The 24,521-nt window shown below is 35.2% G+C and overlaps 1 protein-coding gene across 10 annotated transcripts in view; it reads left to right on the top strand.

The window, feature by feature from the left end:
* FAM135A (family with sequence similarity 135 member A) overlaps nucleotides 1–24,521 on the top strand; it is a 130,180-nt gene that overhangs the window by 100,035 nt on the left and 5,624 nt on the right. For 4 of the 10 annotated variants that reach the window (XM_045867065.3, XM_064597746.1, XM_045867066.3 and 1 more), the window contains 6 exons: nucleotides 116–2,477; nucleotides 4,007–4,167; nucleotides 6,832–6,923; nucleotides 7,413–7,510; nucleotides 9,334–9,485; nucleotides 11,386–11,496. In XM_045867065.3, the coding sequence (XP_045723021.1) occupies nucleotides 116–2,477; nucleotides 4,007–4,167; nucleotides 6,832–6,923; nucleotides 7,413–7,510; nucleotides 9,334–9,485; nucleotides 11,386–11,496 (2,976 nt within the window). Of the gene's footprint in view, nucleotides 1–115; nucleotides 2,478–4,006; nucleotides 4,168–6,831; nucleotides 6,924–7,412; nucleotides 7,511–8,777; nucleotides 8,809–9,333; nucleotides 9,486–11,385; nucleotides 11,497–24,521 lie in introns of those variants that run through there. The other 6 variants (XM_064597749.1, XM_045867069.3, XM_064597748.1 and 3 more) reach the window with 6 other exon arrangements.

The following is a 24,521-nucleotide window of genomic DNA, read 5'->3' on the forward strand; positions in this document are numbered from 1 at the left end:
CCAGTTTTATTTATCTTTGAGGATATTAGAAGGTTGTAGTCAGTAAATGTAGTCTTAATCATTTGAGTTCTCACACCTTGTTTTAAACCTGAATCTTTTTTTCTTTGGATAAAAGACTTAGATGCACCCTGGATGGGAATTCAGAATCTTCAGAGATCAGAGTCCAGTAGAATGGATAAATATGAGACTGAAGAAAGCTCTATAGCGGGACTTTCTAGCCCAGAGTTGAAAGTCAGACCTGCTGGTGCCTCCAGTTTTTGGTATACAGAAGGTGAAAAGCAGCTAACAAAATCTCTAAAAGGAAAGAATGAAGAATCAAATAAATCCAAGGTTAAGGTTACTAAGCTCATGAAAACAATGAAACCTGAAAACACAAAAAAAATAATAAAACAGAACTCTAAGGATTCTGTGGTTTTGGTAGGCTACAAATGTTTGAAAAGTACAGCATCAAATGATCTCTTTAAATGCTTTGAAGGCAATCCTTCACATAGTCAGAAGGAAGGTCTGGATCCCACAATATGTGGATATAATTTTGACCTAAAGACCTACATCAGACAGACAAGCCAAAAGGAAGCTAGCTTTTTGCCAACTAATACAGAGAGAACTGAACAAAAGTCTCCAGATATTGAAAATATGCAACCAGACCTGTTTGATCCTTTGAACTCTGGCAGCCTAAATCTTTGTGCAAATTTGTCCATTTCAGGTAAACTTGATATCTCCCAGGATGATAGTGAAATTACACAAGTGGAACACAATGTGGCATCCAGAAGTTCATCAGACGATTGCCCTGATCATCAAACAACCCCATCTTCAGGAGCTAGAACAATTGAAGTAAAGCCCTGTAATAAGGATCCTTTCAGTGGAGAGAAAATAACTGTTAAAATAGGACCTTGGACAGAGCTTCGACCAGATGAACTATTTGTGGATAATTTACAGCTACCCAACTTTGAGTCCTTAGAATCTAATGGTAAATCTAAATCTATAGAAATAACACTTGAAAAGGAAGCTTTGCAGGAAGCAAAGTGCCGTTCTGTTGGAGAATCATTAGCTAAGTTAAGAAGTAATCAACCTGTTTCTTCTACAAAAGAATATCATGTTGTAGTAAGTGGAGATACAATTAAGTTACCAGATATTAATGCCACGTATGCCTCATCTAGATTTTCAGATTCAGGTGTTGAAAGTGAACCAAGTTCTTTTGCAACACATCCAAACCCTGATGTAGTATTTGAAACTGTGCAAGGGCAAGGTCCTTACAATAACGAAAGATTATTTCCTCAGCTTTTGATGAAACCTGATTATAATGTAAAATTTTCATTAGGAAGTCATTGTACTGAGAGTACAAGTGCTTTAAGTGAAATACAGTCATCTCTGACATCCATAAACTCTCTACCTTCTGATGATGAACTGTCACCTGATGAAAATTCTAAGAAATCTGTTGTACCTGAATGCCACCTAAGTGATAGCAAAACTGTATTAAATCTAGGAACAATTGACTTGCCAAAATGCGACAATAGTAAAAAGTCAAGTATTATTTTGCAGCAGCAGAGTGTCGTATTTTCAGGGCATTTGGACAATGAAACTATAGCAATACATTCCTTAAATTCAAGCACTAAAGACCCTTTGCAATTTGTTTTTTCAGATGAAGATACTTCCTGTGATGTGAAAAGTAGTTGCAGCTCCAAACCTAACTTGGACACTATGTGTAAAGACTCCCAGAGTCCTGATAAATCTAGTAATTCTGCAGGGACAGCAATTACATTTAATTCAACACTGGTTTGTTTAGGTGCCCCTTGTGTTGTTTCAGGTTCTGTTTCTACTAATACAGAAGTTAGAGAAGATGAAACTGTGAAAAGAAAAAATGGTGATACCTTAAATCTCAAAGAAATAAATTCAGAAGCCCAAACAGTTAAAAATGAAACTCATCTGGGTACAAATGATCCTTTTTCAGCCAGTCCTGATATGGTAAAACAAGGGCTTGTGGAAAATTATTTTGGCTCTCACAGCAGTACGGATATTTCTGACACATGTGCTATTAGCTGTAGCAACTCAGTTAGCCCTCAGAAGAAAACTTCTGAAAAAGAAATTAGGAATCTTCATCAGGAACAGGGTAAAGAGGATGAGGAAGAAGAGCAAGATCAACAAATGGTTCAAAATGGGTATTACGAAGAAACAGATTATTCGGCTTTGGATGGAAAAGTAAATGCTCCCTATACAAACAGAGATGCACTAGAAGAAGAAAGACTTATAAAATCTGAAAAAATAAGTAATGAATATCTGAAGGATGGTATAAATATGCCTGCTGTCTGTACTTCTGGTTGTTTGTCCTTCCCGTCTGCACCACGAGAGTCTCCTTGTAGTGTTAAGTATTCTTCTAAAAGTAAATTTGATGCCATTACAAAACAGCCATGCAGCACTTCTTACAACTTCACTTCCTCAGTTTGCTGGTATGAAAATTCACCAAAACCTCAAATACAAGCGTAAGTAATGGAGCACAATAGCATGTGCTATTAAATATATGTATAGAAAAAATATGTGTGTGTGTGTGTGATAACATATATTTCATGTTCTCTGGTTTCTGTACTACAAAAAGCTCTTCTTTGATTACCTATCTAAAAATGGAGAAATGAATTCAATGTACTCTTTGACAGACAGACCTGTAATTCTCCATCTGCTTGTCTTGTTCTATAAGCTAGACATTTCTGATACAAATTTTCCATTGGTGGTTATGTGTTAGATGTTTGGAATAACTGGGATTAAAACTCTTTTTTTCAAAAAAAAAAAAAAAAAAACTCTTTTTTTCATCAGTAACTCATTTCTCCACCATTAACTCCCAGACAGGTTAAGTTCTACAAGTGCATCTAGCAATGTTAGATAATGAATAATAAGTTAGTAGAAACTTCCTAAACCTACCAGACCCAGGTAATCTCAGCTGTATCAGTGGTTTACAGACTTGAGATTTCATGGACCAGTTAAATATTCAGAAAAATTTTGAGGATGATAGAGGTTTACTAGCATGGCACTGGTTCTCAAAATATTCTACTACCTTATTCCAGTTGGAATTATAATCCCTGGAGTGAAAGATCTGGGCATGTCTACAATAGATTTTCCAAGTTCCTACATTATTCTGATTTCTATATTTTAGCTAAGATCTCATAGTGCGTAAAGCTAGTGAAACCAGTGAGGTGATAATGGCCCTTTAAAGAACTGTAATATGCTGGAAGACTGAAGGTTATACCACCTTCTGGCTATCTCAAACTTTTCTGAGTCATTGATAAAAACAATTTTTATCTTCATCCAGAGTATTCTACTCAGTTTAGTAGGATTCATCGGCTTCCTTCAGTTTTACTTTTATCAGTTCAAATGATACAGTGTTAAAATAGTTAATAATTTTTGATGTTTGCAGCCCCCAAGTTGATTAGATTTGTTACTCATTCAAAATGAGTGTATGCCACCAATTATATTTAGTCACATCGCCCTCTTGGTTCTGTTCCTTTTTATTGGTATTTCTAGAGGAAAAATAAAAATAACTTAATCTACTAAGAAATGTAACTACCATTCTCAGAGTTACACTATGTAAAACAGCTCCTTACCTTCCATAAATTTATGTAAGATTAAAAAGAAGCAAAGAGGCTAAGATTTGATTACAGAATAAGCATCAGATTGTCATCCTTCCAGTACTTCTACCAGCTTTTCTATATAATATAAAACATTGTTAAGAAGTGTAACTTCACTCCTAATATTCTTAGTTGATTTCAAGTTTAAGAGAATATTTTAAGTGATTTCAGATTTGAAGTAGTCACTGTATTTGATCAGAATATGTACTAACAATAGCAAAGAAAATTAGTCTCTGATTTCTAAATTATTTAGGTGATCTCACATATTTTCATTATTTTAAAACCAAAGGTTTCCTCTTCTGCAGTTCCCTGAATTAGCATGTTGTCTTTTTGGTTCTAAAAACTGAATATAAAACTTAGTAAAGAGTATCTCTTATAATATTTTGCTTCAGCTTCCTCCAGGCAAAAGAAGAATTGAAGCAACTTAAACTCCCTGGGTTCATGTACAGTGATGTTCCTCTGCTGGCATCCTCAGTCCCTTATTTTAGCATGGAAGAAGAGGATAGCTCTGAAGATGGAGTACATCTCATTGTCTGTGTGCATGGTTTAGATGGTATGTCCTGTCTATTGATAAAACCCATGGCAACTCAATATTTTTTCTTTTCCTAATAGACTTCATTTAGTTTTATTTAATCTTTGAACTGAAAATATTTTAAATTGCTGAAATTAATTGACTCTTAAATACATTCTAAAACAAAAATATGCTTGACTTTGCTAAGTATAATATTAGATTTCCTTTTAAATAAATTTTCCATGGAACTGACATCCATCTATGTACCAGCATTTTATTTCTTTTAACTTAGGATTTTTCTGTCTTCTCTTGTTGGTTTTCTCAGCAGTCACCTCATGGCAATCATTTTGTCTTTCTTTGATAGTCGACCTGGTGCCCTTTTAGTCTAATGCTTTAAACCTTATGAGCTAGAAAAATCAGTACTAGGAATTGAAGATTCACTTATTAAGGTATACTTTAAATTCTAAGTACCTGGCTTTAGTGCTATAGTTTTATGAGAGCTATTTTGGTTATTCAACAGACCGTTTTCTGTAGATCAGGAACTATATTAGAAAATGCCAAATATCTATAGACTAGCATATTATTACTGTATTATAAGATCATTGTGTAAGAACAAATTGAAGAAAGATTTTATGGATATAAAAATACTAAACACAGGTCTAAGCTAGTAAATTGTCATGAAATTGAAGATTTTTCTTTATTTTTTAAAAAGATTTTATTTATTTATTTGAGAGAGAGCAAGAGAGAGTATGAGCAGGGAGAAGAGGGAGAAGCAGGTTCCCTGTGAGCAGGGAGCCTGGCGCAGGGCTCGATCCCAGGACCCAGGGATCATGACCTAGGCCGAAGGCCCATGCTTAACCGGCTGAGCCATTTCAAGCACTCCTGAAGATTTTTCTTTAATAAAAGAACTTGACTCTCAAGAAATAAAATATCTTAGGGCGTCTGGGTGGCTCAGTTGGTTAACGTCTCCCTTCAGTTCAGGTCATGATCCCAGCACCCTGGGATTAGCCAGCATCGGGCTCCCTGCTCAGCAGGGAACCTGCTTCTCCTTCTCCCACCTGCTCATGCTCTCTCTCTCGCTATCTCTCTCTTGCTATCTCTCTCTCTCAAATAAATAAAATCTTAAAAAATAAATAAATAAAATATCTCCAATACTAACCTCTTCCCCCGCAAGTAATAAAATTTTCAAAGATTATCACCCAAGAAGACTTCTTGGCCCAGTAGAATCTCTGGCACATTCTTTGAAATTTTTAGGAAACACATCACTCCCACGTTATATAAATTGTTACAGAGTAATAGGAAAAATTATGGAATGCGGCTCATTTTATTCTTTAAAGTTAACCTAACCTTGTTACCAAATCTGGAAAAGATACCACACCCAAAGAATAGCGGGCCAATCTGATGTAAATACACTTAATAAAACTCTAGCAATATTGCAGAAATAAGTAAACAGATAAGTAAATAAAAAAATTTTTAATTGTCCCCAAAAACCTCTAGCACATTCAATCAATGTATTAAGTCACTATAACAACTAGGATTTAATTCCCAGAATACAAAGATAAGTATATAAGGAAATTTATTGATATAAATATTATTATAAATATAATATAAATATTAAAATATACCTACATCAACAAATCAAGTAAGAAACTATTGATAAAATTCAATGTCCATTCCTGGTTTTGACAATTAAGCACCAAACTTTAAGCTTTAAATAGCACTTATTAGTGTGATTTAATCAATGTGATTATTAATGTGATTAAGCATATTATTCTCAGCCAGTGGAAAACATATACTTTGTAGTGAAACACTAGTGCTGTTCCTTGTAAAATCGGGAATAAAACAGTTATCTCTATCAGTGCATGAAAACTTAAAAGATACAAATATTAGACGAGTAGAGTAGAAATTCAACAATTATAACATGTTTACATTCCTAATTAAACCAAAGGAATTAACCAAAAAGCCACTAAACTGATTTTTAAAAATAATAATTATTTTTTAATTATGTATTATATCTAATAAGTAGTCAACATTGATAGACATCTTTTAAGTTAGTAATTAAACTCCCTTAAATTATTTAAATGGAATTTTTTTTCTATTCAACTATTACAAGACCACCAGAAGAAAGTGAACAGATTAAATCTAAATCTAAAATGCATTCAAGGGGTGGTGCAATTGGTTAAGTGTCTGACTCTTGATTTTGGCTCAGGTCCGTGATCTCAGGTTCATGAGATGGAGCTCTGCGTCAGGCTCCACACTCAGCACAGAGTCCGCTTGGGACTCTCTCTCCCTCTGTCCCTCTCCCCCGCACTCTCTCTCTCAAATAAATAAATCTTAAAAAAAAATGCATTCAAGGTTTGTTAAATAATCACTATATAGTAGTGATGGAAGGAGTACTTCCATCAGTCATTCACAGCGACCACAGTCAGCAGTCTGCAGAGCTAACAGTCAATGAATACACCATCAGGTGGGAAAGCAAAAGCATCAATGTGACCAAAATTCCTAATGAACAAATTGTTGAAAGATACTGTATGGCTAATTGAAATCAGCCTTGACATGGAAATTGAGAACTCTATTTCAGGTTGCATTGTCTGTTCAAAACTGGCAGAGATCATATACTTCTCTTCAAATATATGATGATGTACTTTGTACATTTTACTTTGTCTTGTCCTTTAGACATAATTTTTAATTTTCTTCATATTCTAGGTAACAGTGCAGATCTCCGATTAGTAAAAACTTATATTGAACTTGGACTGCCTGGGGGAAGAATTGATTTTCTTATGTCTGAGAGAAATCAGGTACAATATTATGGCAGTGTTTTCAATGGAAGCAAATATTTTTATACTAGTTTCTACCTAAATGTTTGTTTAATACAAAATGCCTGTAGTAGTAGTAGAAATAATTTTTCTGATTTGTATGAAGTTTCAAATTAATGCATATCCCAAGGAAATTGAAATGATTTATAATTTGACTTATGAACTCTTCACATGCACAAAATTTCTATGCAAAAATTTCATTAATTAAACCATTATAAATAACCTTTTGTTAAATGTGGGTATTGGGCAAAACAACTAAATGAAGCAAGTATTATTAAGAACATTGAATTTTTTCTTTTCCTGGAAATTCACTTTTTTGCTTATTTTAATATAATGAATATTATTCACCAGCTTCTCTAAAAACCACTGATTTTAAACCATATTTTCAATACCTAAAATAAAAATAATGTTTATATTCAGTTTTTCCTATGATTATTCATATTTATAATATATCTGTTTTCCTTTGTTTAGAATGATACTTTTGCTGATTTTGATAGTATGACTGATCGCCTTCTGGATGAGATCATACAATATATTCAGATATATAGTCTAACAGTCTCAAAAATAAGGTAACTTTTATAATACTCTATAATATTATGTAACATACTTTTATGTCTCTATGAATTAGAGAAAAATTAAACAGAATTTGTAGTTTTGTTGCCCTATTATGAAATATAGGAGACCACAATTCAGTTTACCTAATTTAAAGAGAAAAGAAAAAATTTTAAAATTTTAGGAAAAGACTACATATTATATGATTCCACTTATATGAATTATTTAAAATTGGCAAATCTCTAGAGACGGAATTAGATTAATGATTGCTTAGGGCTGGGGGAGATGGCAGTTGGGGGCAGTGATAGCTAAAGGATTCGGGGGTTTTTTGAAGTGAAAATGTTCTAAAATCTCTTGTGGTAGTTGTACAACTCTGTGAATACACTAAAAACCATTAAATTATACATTTTAAATGGATGAATGTTATGGTATGTGAATTCTATCTCAATAAAGCTGTTACCAAAAAGATTTTAGGGCAGTGGTTATATACAAACAAATGAAACAACAAAAATACTTTCAAGGTTTCCTAACTCTACTTCATGAGTCGGTTTTCCACAAGCAAGATGATCAAAGCAGTAGAAGTCTCATAATTTAAGCAGATACTATGGATAGACATGGGAGAAAGGAAGAATATTTGTTTCCTCTACTACAGTAGGACTTAAAGAAAAAGTCAAAACTAATCTTTTCTGCCTCAAAAAGTAGAATAATGATTACCTTCATATCCCAGCTAGGTTAGAGGAAGAAACTGGCTCTGTATAAATATAGGCTTTTGAAAGAGTTTGTTTCCCATTTGAAGTATGGAGATTAATGACTAAAAAGAGAGATAAACAGGTTTTTATTTGAAGTTATTTTTAAAAAGCATTTCTGTTAATATGGGAGGAAATGTAAATATATCAGGAGGGAGGAGAGACTTATTTTCTTATTTTAATTATTCTCTTCATTTATAGATTTTAAAATACTTTTTATTTACTAAATTTTCTACAGTGATCTTATATTCCTTTTATTCATTTATTATTTTATGATGAGAAAATAATATTTCAGTTTTTTCATTTATCCACAAATGTATTACCTCTTTTAGATTAGATTATCAGTTACAATCAACCATTATTCAAAAGCCTGATCTGGTTAATTGAGGACTATTAGTTACAATCATAACTCTCACCCCACAGCTTCAGGAACTTCCATTTGGGAGGGAAGTTTATCCTGAGCTTCTCACTAGCTATATTGGTAAACCAGTTTAAGACAGCTTTCAAACTCTCTTCTTTCATTGTTAATTATCTCCAGGGACTAATATACCATCTATTGCATAATGATGGTAAGTAAAAAGCCTCTTTTGATTTAAACTATTCCTTAATAAAGATGAGGTGCTTTATAAATTTTTGCGTGTAGACCAGAAAATAAATGAAACAGGTATATAATTTTTCCTAAGTTATCCTTAATAGGTATAATTTCATTATTTTGTTTTAAATCATGATTTAACAAGTAATACTTGTCATGTGTGCCTAAGGAGGCAAATCTATCATCTAGTCAATGTATAGTTACCTTTAAAATGCATTTATTTCTAAGCAGTTATAACTATGAATAAAAATTTTCTAAGTAATATCTTATTTCTATAGAATAAGCATTTAAATTATATAGTAGGAATTTTCTACTACATTCTCGTGTTTTTTTCCTTCAAAATGTAAGTTACATCATTTCGAAGTATGAAACCATAGTTTTAAAACATATTAGAAATTTCCAAATACTTAGTATTTCACATCTGTGTATAGAGGTATCAGCTTTAATATTTCTTTTTAAAATTAATACTATGGGAGAAATGTCTTTTTTTTTTTTCTTAAAGCTTTATTGGACATTCATTGGGCAATTTAATAATCCGTTCAGTGCTAACAAGGCCAAGGTTTAGATATTACCTCAACAAACTTCATACCTTTTTATCTCTTTCTGGACCTCACCTTGGTACACTCTACAATAGCAGTGCTCTTGTTAATACAGGTAACAAGTTTTATTGTTCAATATAAAAAACATGGCATGGGGAGAAAATTTAAATACAAATTTAAAGTTTTCTGGTATTTATTTAAAGCTGACTTGTCACATACTTGGAATTTCATTAAACAAAACAGGTAGAAATTTTTCTGTATTGTCATGCACATGAAATAAGCTGATAAAAGTCATTTCAGAAAATGAATATTATATTGAATAATATATATCAGAAGTGACAAGAGCATTTTAAACTAATTTTCATTAAACTGTCTATTATTTTCAGTAAATGTTTATGTTATAAACAGGCTATTCTGTTGTTCCATCAGTTGAGCAGATAAAAAATAAATACCTATATTTAATATATTATAAAGTTATAAAATATATATAGAATGCTAACTCTGATCTTGGTTTGATAACAATAAAGGGATGTTATGAGAAAATTAATTCTAAAATTTTTTTAAAAATTAAAATGAAAGTTAAGACCCCAATTTTGATTAGAATGAATATTCTCATTAAGAAAGATCTGATATTTGATTTGCCTTTTGTTTGGATTTTTTAAGTAGTTTTTATAGTTTAGCCCATTGATTCCCATTGTGAGAATAAATTAGATTACATTCTGTCTCTTTGCATTGAGCCTTGAAACTCTTATTTCCGTTTTCTCTTTCAATTTCATTGACAAAGAAACGATACTATTTTCCTTGTATCCCATTCCAAACTATGGCATCCAAAAAACAGCTAGTTCTAGATTTTTACAGTTTTAAAAAGAGGGCATGAGGGCGCCTGGGTGGCTCAGTTAGTTAAGCGACTGCCTTCGGCTCAGGTCATGATCCTGGAGTCCCTGGATCGAGTCCCGCATCGGGCTCTCTGCTCGGCAGGGAGCCTGCTTCTCCCTCTGACCCTCCCCCCTCTCATGTGCTCTCTCTCATTCTCTCTCTCTCAGATAAATAAATAAAATCTTTAAAAAAAAAAAAAAGAGGGCATGAAAAAGATGAAATCCATAAGTAACATAAAATAGAACCCAGTGTAAATAGGATGCAGTACTTTGAATTTCTTCACTAAACTTTTCCCCAAATGGGCTTATAATTACAGATTTAATCAATTAGAGTTTTTTCTCTTTTCTTCCCCTGTCCCCCTCTGTGATATTAGAAGCAACAAAAGTAGAAAACAATATTGCACAATCTTGAAAACCTGTTCCAGAGAGTGATTGGGGTTTCTCTTAATTAAGGGGAAGATGCATTTAAATATCGGGGTAACTGATAATACAAAGAAATACAATTAAATATGAAACTTGAGGGGCACCTGGGTGGCTCAGTTGGTTAAGCATCCGAGTCTTGATTTCGGCTCAGGTCATGATCTCAGGGTTGTGATATGGAGCCTGCTTAAGATTCTCCCTTTCCTCTGCCCCTCCCCTGTAAATAAATAAATAAAACTTCATTATATTCAGCTGTTACTAGAAAACATTAACCAATTGCTCGTCCTAAGAGTTAGTCCTTATACAGTTAGTCTACCATAAGTATATTTATCTCTAGACTAAACACTCAATGCTTAAGCATTTGGATCTACTACTGTGTTTGAAGTTTTTTCCATCTCTGCTTCTTTATAATTTGAACAAATATATCTAAAGGTACAATTTTCCCAAATTTGTCCTTAAACCATTATTTATTTCATTAGTGAATGTGATAGAAATAGCAAGCCTTCTACCAACCACCATTAACCCATAGTTAACTTACATGTTTGTTTATATTTGTTATAAGAAAAAAGAAATATCTTACAAATATATTTTTTATTAGTTAAGAAAATGCTAGTTTGGTAGATGTTATTTTTGAAGTGAAATGTATATTAAAATTAATAATCTTGGCATATGTTACCCTTTATTTCCAGTATTATTCACATATCATTTATAACTCTGTAGGTCTGTGGTTTATGCAGAAATGGAAAAAATCAGGTTCTCTTTTACAACTGACGTGTCGAGATCACTCAGACCCTCGCCAAACTTTCTTATACAAGCTTAGTAATAAAGCAGGTAAGTATATAGTTAACAGTTTTGAAAACATTCACTTGAAAACCTTTTTTAAAAATCAACCTTTAGCAAATAAATTATCAACATGTCTTTCTGGTGATTAAAAAAGTATTAGTCAATTGTAATTTTTTAATAATGAAATAGCAGACTCACAATAACACGGTTGTTTGATTTTTTCTTTTTTTATATGATCATATTTGTGTTATGTGAACACAGGTACTTTGAAATTATCCTAGGGGCACCTGGGTGGCTCAGTTGCTTAAGTGTCTGCCTTCGGTTCAGGTCATGATCTCTGGGTCCTGGGATCGAGTCCCACATCGGGCTCCATGCTCAGCGAGGAGCCTGCTTCTCCATCTCTCCCACTCCCCCTGCTTGTATTCCTGCTCTCGCTCTCTCTCTCTGTCAAATAAATAAAATCTTTAAATAAAAAAAAAAAAGAAATTATCCTAAACTTTTTAACATTTATAATTTAGTACCAATTGTAAGTTAGTTTTTGAACTGGGCCGCTGCATGTTTTAGCCCTTCTGTCTTCCTGCCCCAGTCCTCAACCTTTTTTATAAACTGCCACATATTCTTCTGCCTTCCTATTCAAGGACTATAAAACTTTTCTGAAAAATGTCAAAAACTAAACTATTTGAGGGGGAGGGGGCCGAAGGAGAGGGAGAAAGAGAGAGAGAGAGAGAGAGAGAATCTTAAGCAGGCTCCACACTAAGCACAGAGCCCAGCGTGGGGCTCAGTCTCATGACTCTGAGATCATGACCTGGGCCGAAATTGAGTCGGACGCTCACCTGACTGAGCCACCCAGGCGCCCCTAGAAACTAAATTATTACTAGTAGTTATTACTTCTACAAATTCCCACTACTGGATGAATCTTGTTACTCATCTCTTATTAACTGATAATTAAATATATTCCCCATCTTGCATTATAGTCCAAGCTTCTACAACCTGAGGTCCTCAACTACTACTTCGCCAGCTTCACACTCATGTCTCCCTACCATATTCTTTCCACTTTGTCCTTTGAAATCTCCATTTGAGGGGAACAGACTGACTTCATATGTTTATCTTCTTCAAAGAACGCTGTCTCCACTTCTTCTGAACATGGAGACATAAGTGAAACCTAGATACTTCCCCACTGCACTCCGATTTCCCCACTCCCCTTGGCTGTAGAGCAGAGGTTGGCAAACTTTCTCCTAAGGGCCAGATAGTAAGTATTTTGGCTTTGCAGGCCATGTGATCTCTGTTGCAACTACTCAACAATACCAGTGTAGCACAAACAGTGCTAGACAATACATAAACAAATGAGTGTGGCTATGTTCCAACAAAAAACCAAGAAAACCTAACTTTACTTACCCAAAAGAAAAGGCAGCAGGCCAGATCCCACAAGCCATACCTTGCTAAACCCTGCTATAACAGAAGCTCAGTTTTTCATTTACTGAGTACCACCTAGAGTGGAGGAAATAGCCTTGCTTTCCATTTCTAGCTGCAATCATTGTTCCTCTACTGTCATAAAATTATCCTTTGAGGTTTGTACCATCCAAGCTCTGCTACCTTCTAGTCATCTTTAATATAATGATCTCCTGGTCACTCCTCACATATTCAGTGAGAACTCTGATAAGAGTTCATTGACAAATATACAGTTATGCTTAGGAAAAGATATTCTTCTTTGTTCTTAATATACTTAATCTTGAAATCATTTTTGGTGATTTGATGGAGTCAACCCTTTAGATGATCATCAAGCATTAAGAGCCTTTCTCAACTGTAGTAACCTTCCATTCCTCTCCAGTTTGAACACATACCCATGGCTATATTCCATCCCTGAAATTTCAACCAGTATTCTGAGACTACAATATCCTATCCTTCTTTCTCACTCACTCCCTTATTCTCATTTGCTTTTTAGACTATTTAAGATCCCTACTCAGTTTCTTAAATTACCCTGTCCTTCGTGGTTCCACTCCCTTCCTGATCCATCCCAGACTACATGAATTATCACTTTTATCATTCATACATTATTACCCTATGTTTTTCCATCTTAGCCATCTAGGAACCTGTGTTACTGTTTCTTTCCTTGGCTTGTTGAGCTCTACCAGAATGGATCACACAGACATGCAGATCAATACCACTGTAGATCCATGGAGCTCCCTCCCATATAGTTAACTCTAATAGCTTCCTAACCATTCCCTAAAAGCTTTTCCGTTTTTTTTGTTTTGTTTTGTTTTTCTAAGATTTATTTAGTGAGTACAGGTGGGGGGAGGGTCAGAGGGAGAGAATCTCAAGCAGACCCCACTGAGGGCCAAGTCTGATGCAGGGCTTGATCTTACAACCCATGAGACCATAACCTGAGCCAAAACCAAGAGTCAGACCTTAACTAACTGAGCCACACAGGTGCCCCAAAGCTTTTCCAGTTTTTTTACATCTTTTCCTCAGACTTTAAACTACCCCTGCTACCTTCAATACCTTCACTTCTGTAAATGACTTTGTTTCCTACTTTATCTATGAAAGTCAAGGCCATCAGATGAGAACTTTCCTACTTCCGTTCTTTTTACCTATAAATATTAGCATACCTGTTCTTTCCTTCTAGTTCAGTAAAAGATGTATCTGTGGTCCAAGAATAATTTCCCTTTCTGTTTTGAAACTTATTCTTTCTGTCTTTAAACTCTCCCTTTTCAGTGGCTAATCCCTTAACATACAAAGTTTTTCCGTTTTCTCCCATCTTAAGTCATAATAAATACCTCCTTTGATCACTGATTCTATGTCTTTCTATTTCTCTCTCTTGTTTTTTTTTTAAGATTTTAATTATTTATTTGACAGATAGAGACACAGCGAGAGAGGGAACACAAGCAGGGGGAGTGGGAGAAGGAGAAGCAGGCTTCTCGGCGAGCAGGGAGCCCGATGCGGGGCTAGATCCCAGGACCCTGGGATCATGACCTGAGCCTAAGGCAAGATGCTTAACAACTGAGCCACCTAGGCGCCCCTCTATTTCTCTCTTTTTTATAAACAAATTGAGCCTCTTGAAAAATAAAAGCAGTTACTTTCACTACTTCCTCACCTTTATTTCACTCTTCAGTCCATTGTAATCTGATTTCTGTCCTCACCATTCTGTTGAAGCTTGCCATACCCAGTTATCGCTTTTCTTTCTTTTATTTGAATATGCTGCCATTTATAACTATTGAAAATACCCTTCTCTTGAAATACTTTCCTACCTCCCATTCTGTATCAGCCTTTCCTGGGTTTTCTTCCATGTTGGCTGTCTGCTTCCTACATGGATTCCTTTTCTCTCCTTGCCCCTTAAATAGAGGTGTTCTTGGGCTCCAGCTGCTGTCATCTCCTCTTCTAACTCTATACATTCTTCTTTGACAGCATCATTTCATATCCGTCTTCACCATTGGTAGCTCAAATATATATCTCTAGTTCAGTCCTCTAGGCTGTGTTCTAGACTGATATGTCTAGCTGCCTACTAAGTACATTTACTTATATGGTTCATGGTTACCTCAAATGCAGTGTTTTCAGATACCTCATTTCCCTCAGGTTCATTTCTCTTGATTCCATCTCTACCACCAACTGCCCAGCCAAAAACTTAGAAGTTGTTTTTTAGACTCCTCTTCTCAATCTCCCCACACATCTGCTCAGTTACTAAGCCCTGAAACATTCAGCCTTCTTTTATAGCTAATGGAGTCTTTCTTTTCTTTGCCACTGCCTTAGGTCAACCATAGATTATTGCTGTGGTATCCAAACTGGTTACTCTGCCTCCAGACTGGTTACTCTCCCCCATCTCATTTTCTCATTAGATAAAGTTATCTTCTAAAAATTAAATCAGACCATATTGCTCCTGTTTGAAAATCTTTTCATGGTGCATTGTGGCTTTCAGGATGAGGTTGAAATTCCATGGCTTAGGGCATCAAATCCTTTATAATCTGGTTCCTGATTCTTTTACTAATTTCATTTTCTACTCTGCCCATGAACACATCCTTTGTTTTAGTCATGCCACACTTGTTTTATGCTTGCATTCACCCATGCTTTTTCTGCCACCATTCCTCCACATGTATTTACTCATCTTTTTAGAACCAATTCTCTCCATCTTCTAAAATTAAATACCACCTGCTATTAAAAGCTTTCCTGACGCCCTCTCTGATTTAATGCTCCTCTACTCTCAGAGTACCCAGTAGATTGCCCAATATTTATGTTTATATCCCAGATCTTACACCTCCAAACTGACCTCATTAATGAATTCCAAACTTCATTTGCATGCTAGACATCTCTACTTACATATGAAACATATGTCTAAACCTGAACATACTGTCTTCTTTTACTAACTCTTCTTTCATCGTTTTTTAACAGTGCTCTGTCTTCTAAATTACTTAGAAATACCTCAGTGTCATCTTTGACACCCTCTTCTTTGCATCCTATGTCCCAAAATTGTTAATATTATAACTGAACTCTTATGGCATTATATATGAACCTCATTTGCCATACATTTAGTCATTCTTATGTACCTTAACCTCCTTTCCAATAATAGGGTCCATTTGTGACAACCCCTTCCCACTCCCCACATAAACACTCAGTATTTACTATAGTTCTTCCCCTTAGTAGGTGTTCAGTATAAACCCACTGCATCAATGAATAATCTTTTCAATACTATTTTCAGTGTCCAAAAGCAGGTCAATATTATATGGTAAGCCAAAAATCAAACCCATATATTTGGTGACGGATAGTTCCAAATTGGAAGTAACTTGAACTTGTAACTTAAGCCCTCGCCATTTAAATCTATTTTTTATCTTCATTCTCATCACCCATGTCCTCCATTCTGCTCTTGAAACATTTGATGTGAACACTGGATAGATTTACTAATTGAATAATGCCCACTTCACTTGAGTGCTGTTTAGCCTTTTCAGGATTCTGCCTTAAATGTTGTTATTAATGTGAGAAAGAGATGTTGGAATGGTTATTTCGTGTATTGTCTGTTATTAGAATCAGTGAAAGAGAAGTTCTTTTATAGGTCAAGTTTTATATTTTGTTTCTAAGAGTACAAAGCAACAATAGGTTACATACAGTGCACAGAAATATTTACTTGATTCATTAAACTACAAGATAGGCCTACAAATCTAATAGAGTGTATAGTTCACACGTGGGAAAAACTTAACTGACACTCACTAGAACTATTGTATTCTAGGTACATGAAATTTGTACCACTGTTGACAGGTTAGGAAATAAAGGAAAGGCAAAACTGAATATAAATGCTCCCTGGGGTCTGCATATTTATACTGTATTTTATGAAGTAAAATTAGCAATAAGAATAGTAGCAACATAAGAAAATAAAAACACTAAAGAAGGCATAACTAAAATTTTACTATAAATATTCTATAATCCATGGCCTTCCCCATCTGAACAGGTATTTGGACTGCTGTTTCTAATTATTAATAGATGTGAGTAGATCTTTTGCACTTGATCTATTAAAGATTAGTTAAAACTTTTGCTTACAAGTTATTCATTATTTGCCTTAGAATGCATGTCAAGACTTGTACCTTCCCTCCAGTTGTACCAGCCAAATAACTGTTTAAGAGCCAAACTTTAAGTCACAAATAGATATTGGTCTTAGCTGAAAAACTGAGTAGGATACTTAATCTAAATAGACTTCAGTTTCTTCATTGGTAAAATGGGAATAATAGTATCTTCCTCACAAGGGGCGCCTGGGTGGCTCAGTTGGTTAAGCGACTGCCTTCGGCTCAGATCATGATCCTGGAGTCCCGGGATCGAGTCCCGCATCGGGCTCCCTGCTTGGCAGGGAGTCTGCTTCTCCCTCTGACCCTCCTCCCTCTCATGCTCTCTGTCTCTCATTCTCTCTCTCTCAAATAAATAAAAATAAAATCTTTAAAAAAAAAAAAATAGTATCTTCCTCACAAGACTATTAAAGGATTAAATGAGACAATGCATGTGAAATGATTACCGTTCTGAATAGCACAAAATTCAATAAATGTTAGATGGTAAAAATAGCTCTAAATGAAGAGATGCCGGAACCAAAATGATATTAGTATTATGGATTATAGAAATTTGCTGTCACATTACCATCACAGATCTGTTGTGGGAAATTTGTGTGCAGAACTATTAAGAATTAGCTCATCTAAATGTCAGCATTACTGGCTATAAAAAGTTACTCAAATGACTTATTCAAATTATATTTATGTTTTAAGATTTCTACTTGTACCCAAATTGGAGTCTATTAATATACATCTGAATTGAATTAACGTGAAAGAATACTATTTTCTAATAATCTTGAGCAATGTATTAGATAATACTAAAGTATAAGAATAAATAATAGCCAACACACATATGGCACTTCCTATATTCCAGGTACTATCTAAGCATGTTATACATATTAGTTTATTTAATCTTATTAAGAATATTATTGCCCCATATTGCAGGTTAGGACACTGAAACATAGAGAAGTTGAGTAACTTGTCTCAAGTCATAAAGCTCGTAAACAATCATGCATGTTCCAGTCATGTCATGTTTAGCCATAAATGCACATTTTCAGGAATTTTTGCAGTTTTAAATATCAACAAATATTCATTAAAGGATTTTTAAATTATCAGAGGTGGAGCAATTCTCTACTGAGCTGTGTTTTTCCCCAGCTTTTTTTTTGTCTTTTGAGGGATTTTTGGTCATCTAGAAAATTGTGAGAGGGACGCCTGGGTGGCTCAGTCGGTTAAGCGGCTGCCTTTGGCTCAGGGCATGATCCCAGGGTCCTGGGATCGAGTCCCACATCGGGCTCCTTGCTCAGCAGGGAGCCTGCTTCTCCTCTGCCTGCCTCTCCCCCTGCTTGTGTTCTGTCTCTTTCTCTGACAAATAAATAAATAAAATCTTTAAAAAAAAAAAAAAAATTGTGAGAAATGAGTGGTCAATTCCTACACCTGTATATATTCGTGTGTGTGTGTGTGTGTATACACATATATATCATTATATAATAATATCTAAATATATAATAATTTATAATTTTAATGCTGTAGTTATTTATTTACTAAGTAAATATATTTGGATTCACATCAGAAAGATAAGTAAAACAGGAAAACATAAAGGAGTGTTTACTTAACCGATAGGCTAGCTCAGGTGTTTTTATTTTTTTAAAGATTTTATTTATTTGTTTGAGAGAGGGAGCACAAGTGGGGATAGGGGGTTGCAGGGAGAGAGAGAGGGAGAAGCAGACTCCCTGCTGAGCAGGAAGTTCAATCCCAGGACCCCCAGATCATGACCTGAGCTGAAGGCAGCTGCTTAACCGACTGAGCCACCCAGGTGCCCCTCTCAGGTTATTTTTAAATAATCAAAAACCCTAGTGATGGTTTCTCTTTTATATTTTACTCTATCTATTTTAAAAAATACTTTCTATAATTTACTTTTATATTTTACTGATAAAGCTATGAAGTCTCAGACGTCCTTGTCCAATTATTGCTTCTGTTTCTTCTGAACAGCCAATTTCCTGTTATTTTGGGAAAGCCTAAAATAACCTATCTGAAGCAAACTCCAACCTTCTGCTATTTTCCTTCTTTTATTTAAGCAAAGCCCCCACCCCGTGGGTCCTCCTTAGAGGTAACTTTTCAACCTAGAATTAGCCACTTCAAGGGCTGAATGAAGTTGCTAACCCAAAGGCCTTCTTCTCTGCAATGTATCATTAGTTAGTAGCTTTCCTTAATTAAAAGGTATTTATTATTTTAAAATTAAAGAAGCATTTAAAAGCATAAAATAATTTATATGATTTCTAAAACAATTGAGAAATGTTATATTTTTGTAAAACTCACATATTTATTAAGTGTGTATTGCCTTTTTTGTTTGATGAACACAAAAGATCTAGTAAAGTGTTAAGGAAATGTTACTTTTAAGAGGAACTTATCTATTTTGATTAAGGTGTTACAATTATAAACATTCATTAAATTTTTATAACAACTTTTGACCAAAAAACCTTATTGTATTCTACAAATTACACAGTATAGTTATGGCATACTAGTGTCTCAGCATTGAATATCAAAAGAAAGAAAAAAGATGAAGGAACTAGAACAATGTAGAAGGTAAAATGTATATTATATATAGATTTGGTGACACCAGTGGTGAAGTAGTCAAGATTACATAAAGCGAAGGATCATGGGCATTCTTGCATTCTATAATGAGGGCTCAAAAATAGCCAAATGAGAATCTATTCATTGTTGGAATTGCAGAAATAAAATATCCTTATTTTAAGATTTTCTCCAAAACATCGGCTTAACATCTCTTTACCAGCTATTGAGTTCTGACTAAGAAAATATAATAATTAAAGAAATCTGCTGTGCTACTATGGCACAAGATAATCTTTTCTACCAGCAGATTACAGAGGTGTTTAATAATAGGTAACAATTGATTTGTAAGTTACATTTGTATTTTGTTTTTGAAAGTGTAGGAAAGAATCCGCATCATCTAAGATTTTGGGAAGCAAATTCTTTCAAATATATCTAAAATCAATGAGTAGGGGCACCTGGGTGTCTCAGTAGTTAAGCTTCTGCCTTCTGCTCGGGTCATGATCCCAGGGTCCTGCTTCTCCCTTTCCCACTCCCCCTGCTTGTGTTCCCTCTCTCGCTATGTCTCTCTCTGTCAAATAAATAAAATCTTTTAAAAAATAAATAAAATAGGGCGCCTGGGTGGCTCAGTTGGTTAAGCGACTGCCTTCGGCTCAGGTCATGATCCTGGAGTCCCGGGATCGAGTCCCGCATCGGGCTCCCTGCTCGGCAGGGAGTCTGCTTCTCCCTCTGACCTTCCTCCTTCTCATGCTCTCTGTCTCTCATTCTCTCTCTCTCAAATAAATAAATAAAATCTTAAAAAATAAATAAATAAATAAATGAGTAAAAATAAGAATAGTCTTAATATTCCTTAGTATGTGTCAATTTTAAAAGCACAGGGTTTTCTTTACTTCAGCACTACTGACGTTTTGGGCTGGATAATTTCTTGTCAGCAGGGGTTGTCTTGTGCATTGTAAGATATTTAGTAGCATCCCTAGCCTCTACCCACTAAATGCCAGTAGCACACACCCCTCTCCATGCCTTCATCCCCCCCATATCCCCTGGTTGTGACAACAAAAATGTCTTCAGACACTGCTCAATGTCCTTTAAGGTGCAAAGCCACCAGTTTAGAACTACTGCTTGAGCCAATTCCAGAGAGTAAACAGAAAATGAGTCAATATGAATTGCTTTAAAACTCATTAAAATTTTTAGAAAAAAAATGGGTTGCCAGAAGTATCAGGAAGACTAAAATAATGAAGATGAAAGTTACCATACCATTACAATGTTCAGACATAAATCATGTAATACAGTCCAGAAAAAATATTGAAGATTTACTTTAATCTTTTTCTTGGTACCTGAAAAGTAACTAATATATTCAGAAATTTTTTAGCTAAACTATCTCATTCTATAAATGGGGAACTGTTGTTTTCCCAAGTTAGAGGTAACTTTTCAACCTAGAATTAGCTACTTCAAGGGCTGAATGAAGTGCTAACCCAAAGGCCAGTTAACTAGGTCATCTTTGAGCAGGTAGAATCAGTGTAGGTGCAGGGAAGATGAACCTAGAATATAAGAGTCCCAGTAAAGACTTCAGATACTTTCATTTGCTAGACTTCAGTATAGATGAAGTACTTTTGTAATTCCCACCAGCATTGCAGCCCTGGGGCTACCATGTTTCACTTTGAGTTTCTGCCCTCTCTAGCCAACACTGCTTGACAGGAATTAAAACCAAAAGATTCAAAAAGAGTCATAGTCTATTTAACTAACTTGGTTCTTGGCTAATACAAAAAGCAAACTTTCCATGCAGAAGCACAATATTAGAATTAATACCTCGCTGTTGAAAAACTGTTACTAAAATTAGACTACTAAATTTAAAATGTATTTTTAAAGTATTACTGTCTTAGAAGTCAAATTTAGAAATGACAATATAGTATATATCAGTGTCAAGATCTTTGATTTTATTTTTTTCATCATCATGGAATCTGAGAATTAAAGGTTTTCTTTTTTTTTTTTTTAATATTTTATTAATTTGACAGACAGAGACACAGCAAGAGAGGGAACACAAGCAGGGGGAGTGGGAGAGGGAGAAGCAGGCTCCCCGCTGAGCAGGGAGCCCGATGCGGGGCTCGATCCCAGGACCCCGGGATCATGACCTGAGCCGAAGGCAGACGCTTAACAGCTGAGCCACCCAGGTGCCCCAAATTAAAGGTTTTGTTAGAAATCCCCTCATCTAATATTTATTGATTTTGCCTATTTCCATTCCACCGAGCTGCCTGAACCTGCAGAGACACAGACACTTCCCTCAAGGAGCTCAGTCTGAAGCAGTGATTCTCAGCCTGAGTGTCCTTTCCTTGTAGAAGCATATCAGAATCTCTGCAAGGAGCTATTATTTTGAAAAACATATTTAATATAATTTTTTAACATAATGCTTGTTATTCTTACTATATATACTATAGAAGTAAAGCAGTGCCAAGATATGGGGTGGTCATTGCAAAGGAGTATAAAGTCCAAGAACAGGTTCATTGATTAATTTTTTTTAATAAGAGGTATTACAGTGTTTTGCATATTAATAAGAATGATTCATACAAATGAGAAAATTGATAATACAAGAGAGGGACGGGGCAGCTACTAGAGTCATGTCCTTAACGAGGCAGGAGGGAATGGCACTAGCATTCTAGTGAAAGGGCTGGCCTAGGGTGAGAACATGGACGGCTCATCCATAGAAGAGCAAAGGCAGAACATGAGGCTATAGTATGGTAGGTTGGTTTGGTAAGGTGGGAGTATATGGAAGTTCTTTTCTGATTCTTCTATATTCTCAGTAAAATAGGAAGCAAGGTCATAAGGTCAGAGTGAAGAGGGGATAGAAGATGCTGGCGGTTTGAGGAAAAATAGTCTTTTAGGAAAGTACAAAAATGAATGTTGCCTAGCAAGGCTGCCACAGGGTGTGCACTGCACAGCTCCAAGGAGTGTTATTCATGTGGACTGTAATATGAATGGTGCCCCTAGAGTTGTGCAGTATGATAGCTCTGTATGGAGAACACAAATATACGTCTTTCAGATAAATGAAAAAGCCAACTGTGCTGTTAACATAATCTGGTTTCATGCAGCTTGGAATAAAATTTCAATAAACAGCACCATACTTAGATTCAAAAAGCACAGTACCAGGGCACCTGGGTAGCTCAGTCGGTTGATCTCGGGATCCTGGGATCCAGCCGGTGTTGAGCTTCCCCATTCAGTCGGGAGTCTGCTTCTCCCTCTCCCTCTCCCTCTCCTTCTGCCCCTTCCCCTGCTCCTGCTCTCTCTGTCTGTCAAATAAATAAATAAATAAAATCTTAAAAAAAAAAAAAGCATAGTACCTAGAACAACTTGGGTCAGAGTAAAGATGATGTACTGTAGGACAGAGGCTTTCACATTTTTAGCTTGTTTACCACTTAAAAGAATTTTGAAAAAGTATGTACCCCTTGTATAATTTAGGGTGACACCTAAAAATATTTTCTATAATTTTAAAGAGTGGCAAAGGATCTATTTTCTGGCATATCCGGTAGTACATATTTGCTGTAATTATATTTTCATAAAAATATAAAAACAATTTGATGTAGGAACGACAACTTTAGGGTTTGAAGCCGACGGCCAAGAAAGAATTCTTGAGACGTCTTTGGTGCAACAAGATGATTTTATTAAAGCACCAGGACAGGACCCATGGGCAGAAAGAGCTACAATGGGGTCGTGAGGACTGGCCCGTTACATACTTTCCAGTTGGGAGGGAGTTAGGGAGTAGTGTAAGTCTCTAAGGAATTTTGGGAGCAAGGTTTCCAGGACCTTGAGGGGAATAGTTACTGTTGGGAAAAGGTCATGTATTACCATCTAATAAAACCTTAGTCATGAGACCCTTTAGATGTATACTGGTGACTATATGCTTGGGGGGGTTAGAGATAAAGAAATTTTTATACATTAAAGTAGACTTACAGGATCCTGGGGGTAGGGCTAGGATTGCCTTTTGCCCTTAGCAGAGTATTAACATTGAGGCAGTTGAGTCCCTAGAACAATGTCACTCTGCCTGTTTCAAGAACTTGTCAATGGGCTGTACACAGTAAGGAAATGTAATAATTTTTCTTCTGCCTTTGTTTCCCACATCACAACTCATTCAGTTGGAGTTACAGATTTAGGTCATTCAATTTATAGAAAATGTGTGACATAAAATCTAATTGGCAAAGCTGATTTTTATTGTCAACAGTCAAAGCAAACTTTTTGTCAGAAAATGTTAGATTTCATTCATATTTTGCTTCATTCCCCCAGAGACCTTTACAGCTCAAGCCATACACCATAATAAGATCTGAAATAGATTGGAGAAATACCTTTCTCTAATAAAGTGAGAGGACAAGTCATTTTTAGGAGAGCACTCATACAGAAGTTGGGATCTAGAATTCAATTCCCTTAAAGCTATACATGTCCATCCTCACCATCTAGAGTTTTTTTTTAATTGAAGTATAATTAACATACAGTGTTGTATTAGTTTCAAGTATGGAAAGTCTTAAATTACCCCTGAGGGTGAATGTGTACCAGTAAGACCTCTGCTCTAGGACACATACATGATTCCCAGAGTAGCACTAATGTTATATTGGTGTTAAATGATGCCAAAAGTAGAATTAATTTGTCACAAGAAATGTGAGAATGAAGGGGGAAAATAAATTTTTCTTAATATTCTTCTAAAATATTTTAAATATTTTTGCATAATTGTATATTATAGACATTTGATCATTCCACTTGTATCCTTAGAATTTTATATATCCAAATTGCCACAACGTATTATCTTCTCATTGCGAAAAAGGGAGGATAACCTTATATTTGACATAGAGGGAGGGTATAAACAGTCTCACCTGCCTGTTTGTGGGTCTAGGATCTCTCATTAGGATCCTAAGTTCCAAGAGAGAAAGGGGCATCTAAAAAGGCTTCCTATATTCTGGATCCACAGTAGTCCCCACAATTGGCCTGTCTCTAAGACAGAATCTGAATTTC

Source organism: Mirounga angustirostris, unplaced genomic scaffold (genome assembly GCF_029215605.1).
Source record: "Mirounga angustirostris isolate CCGP_5_RB_7025 unplaced genomic scaffold, mMirAng1.0.hap1 SCAF_8, whole genome shotgun sequence".
NCBI lineage: Eukaryota > Metazoa > Chordata > Mammalia > Carnivora > Phocidae > Mirounga > Mirounga angustirostris.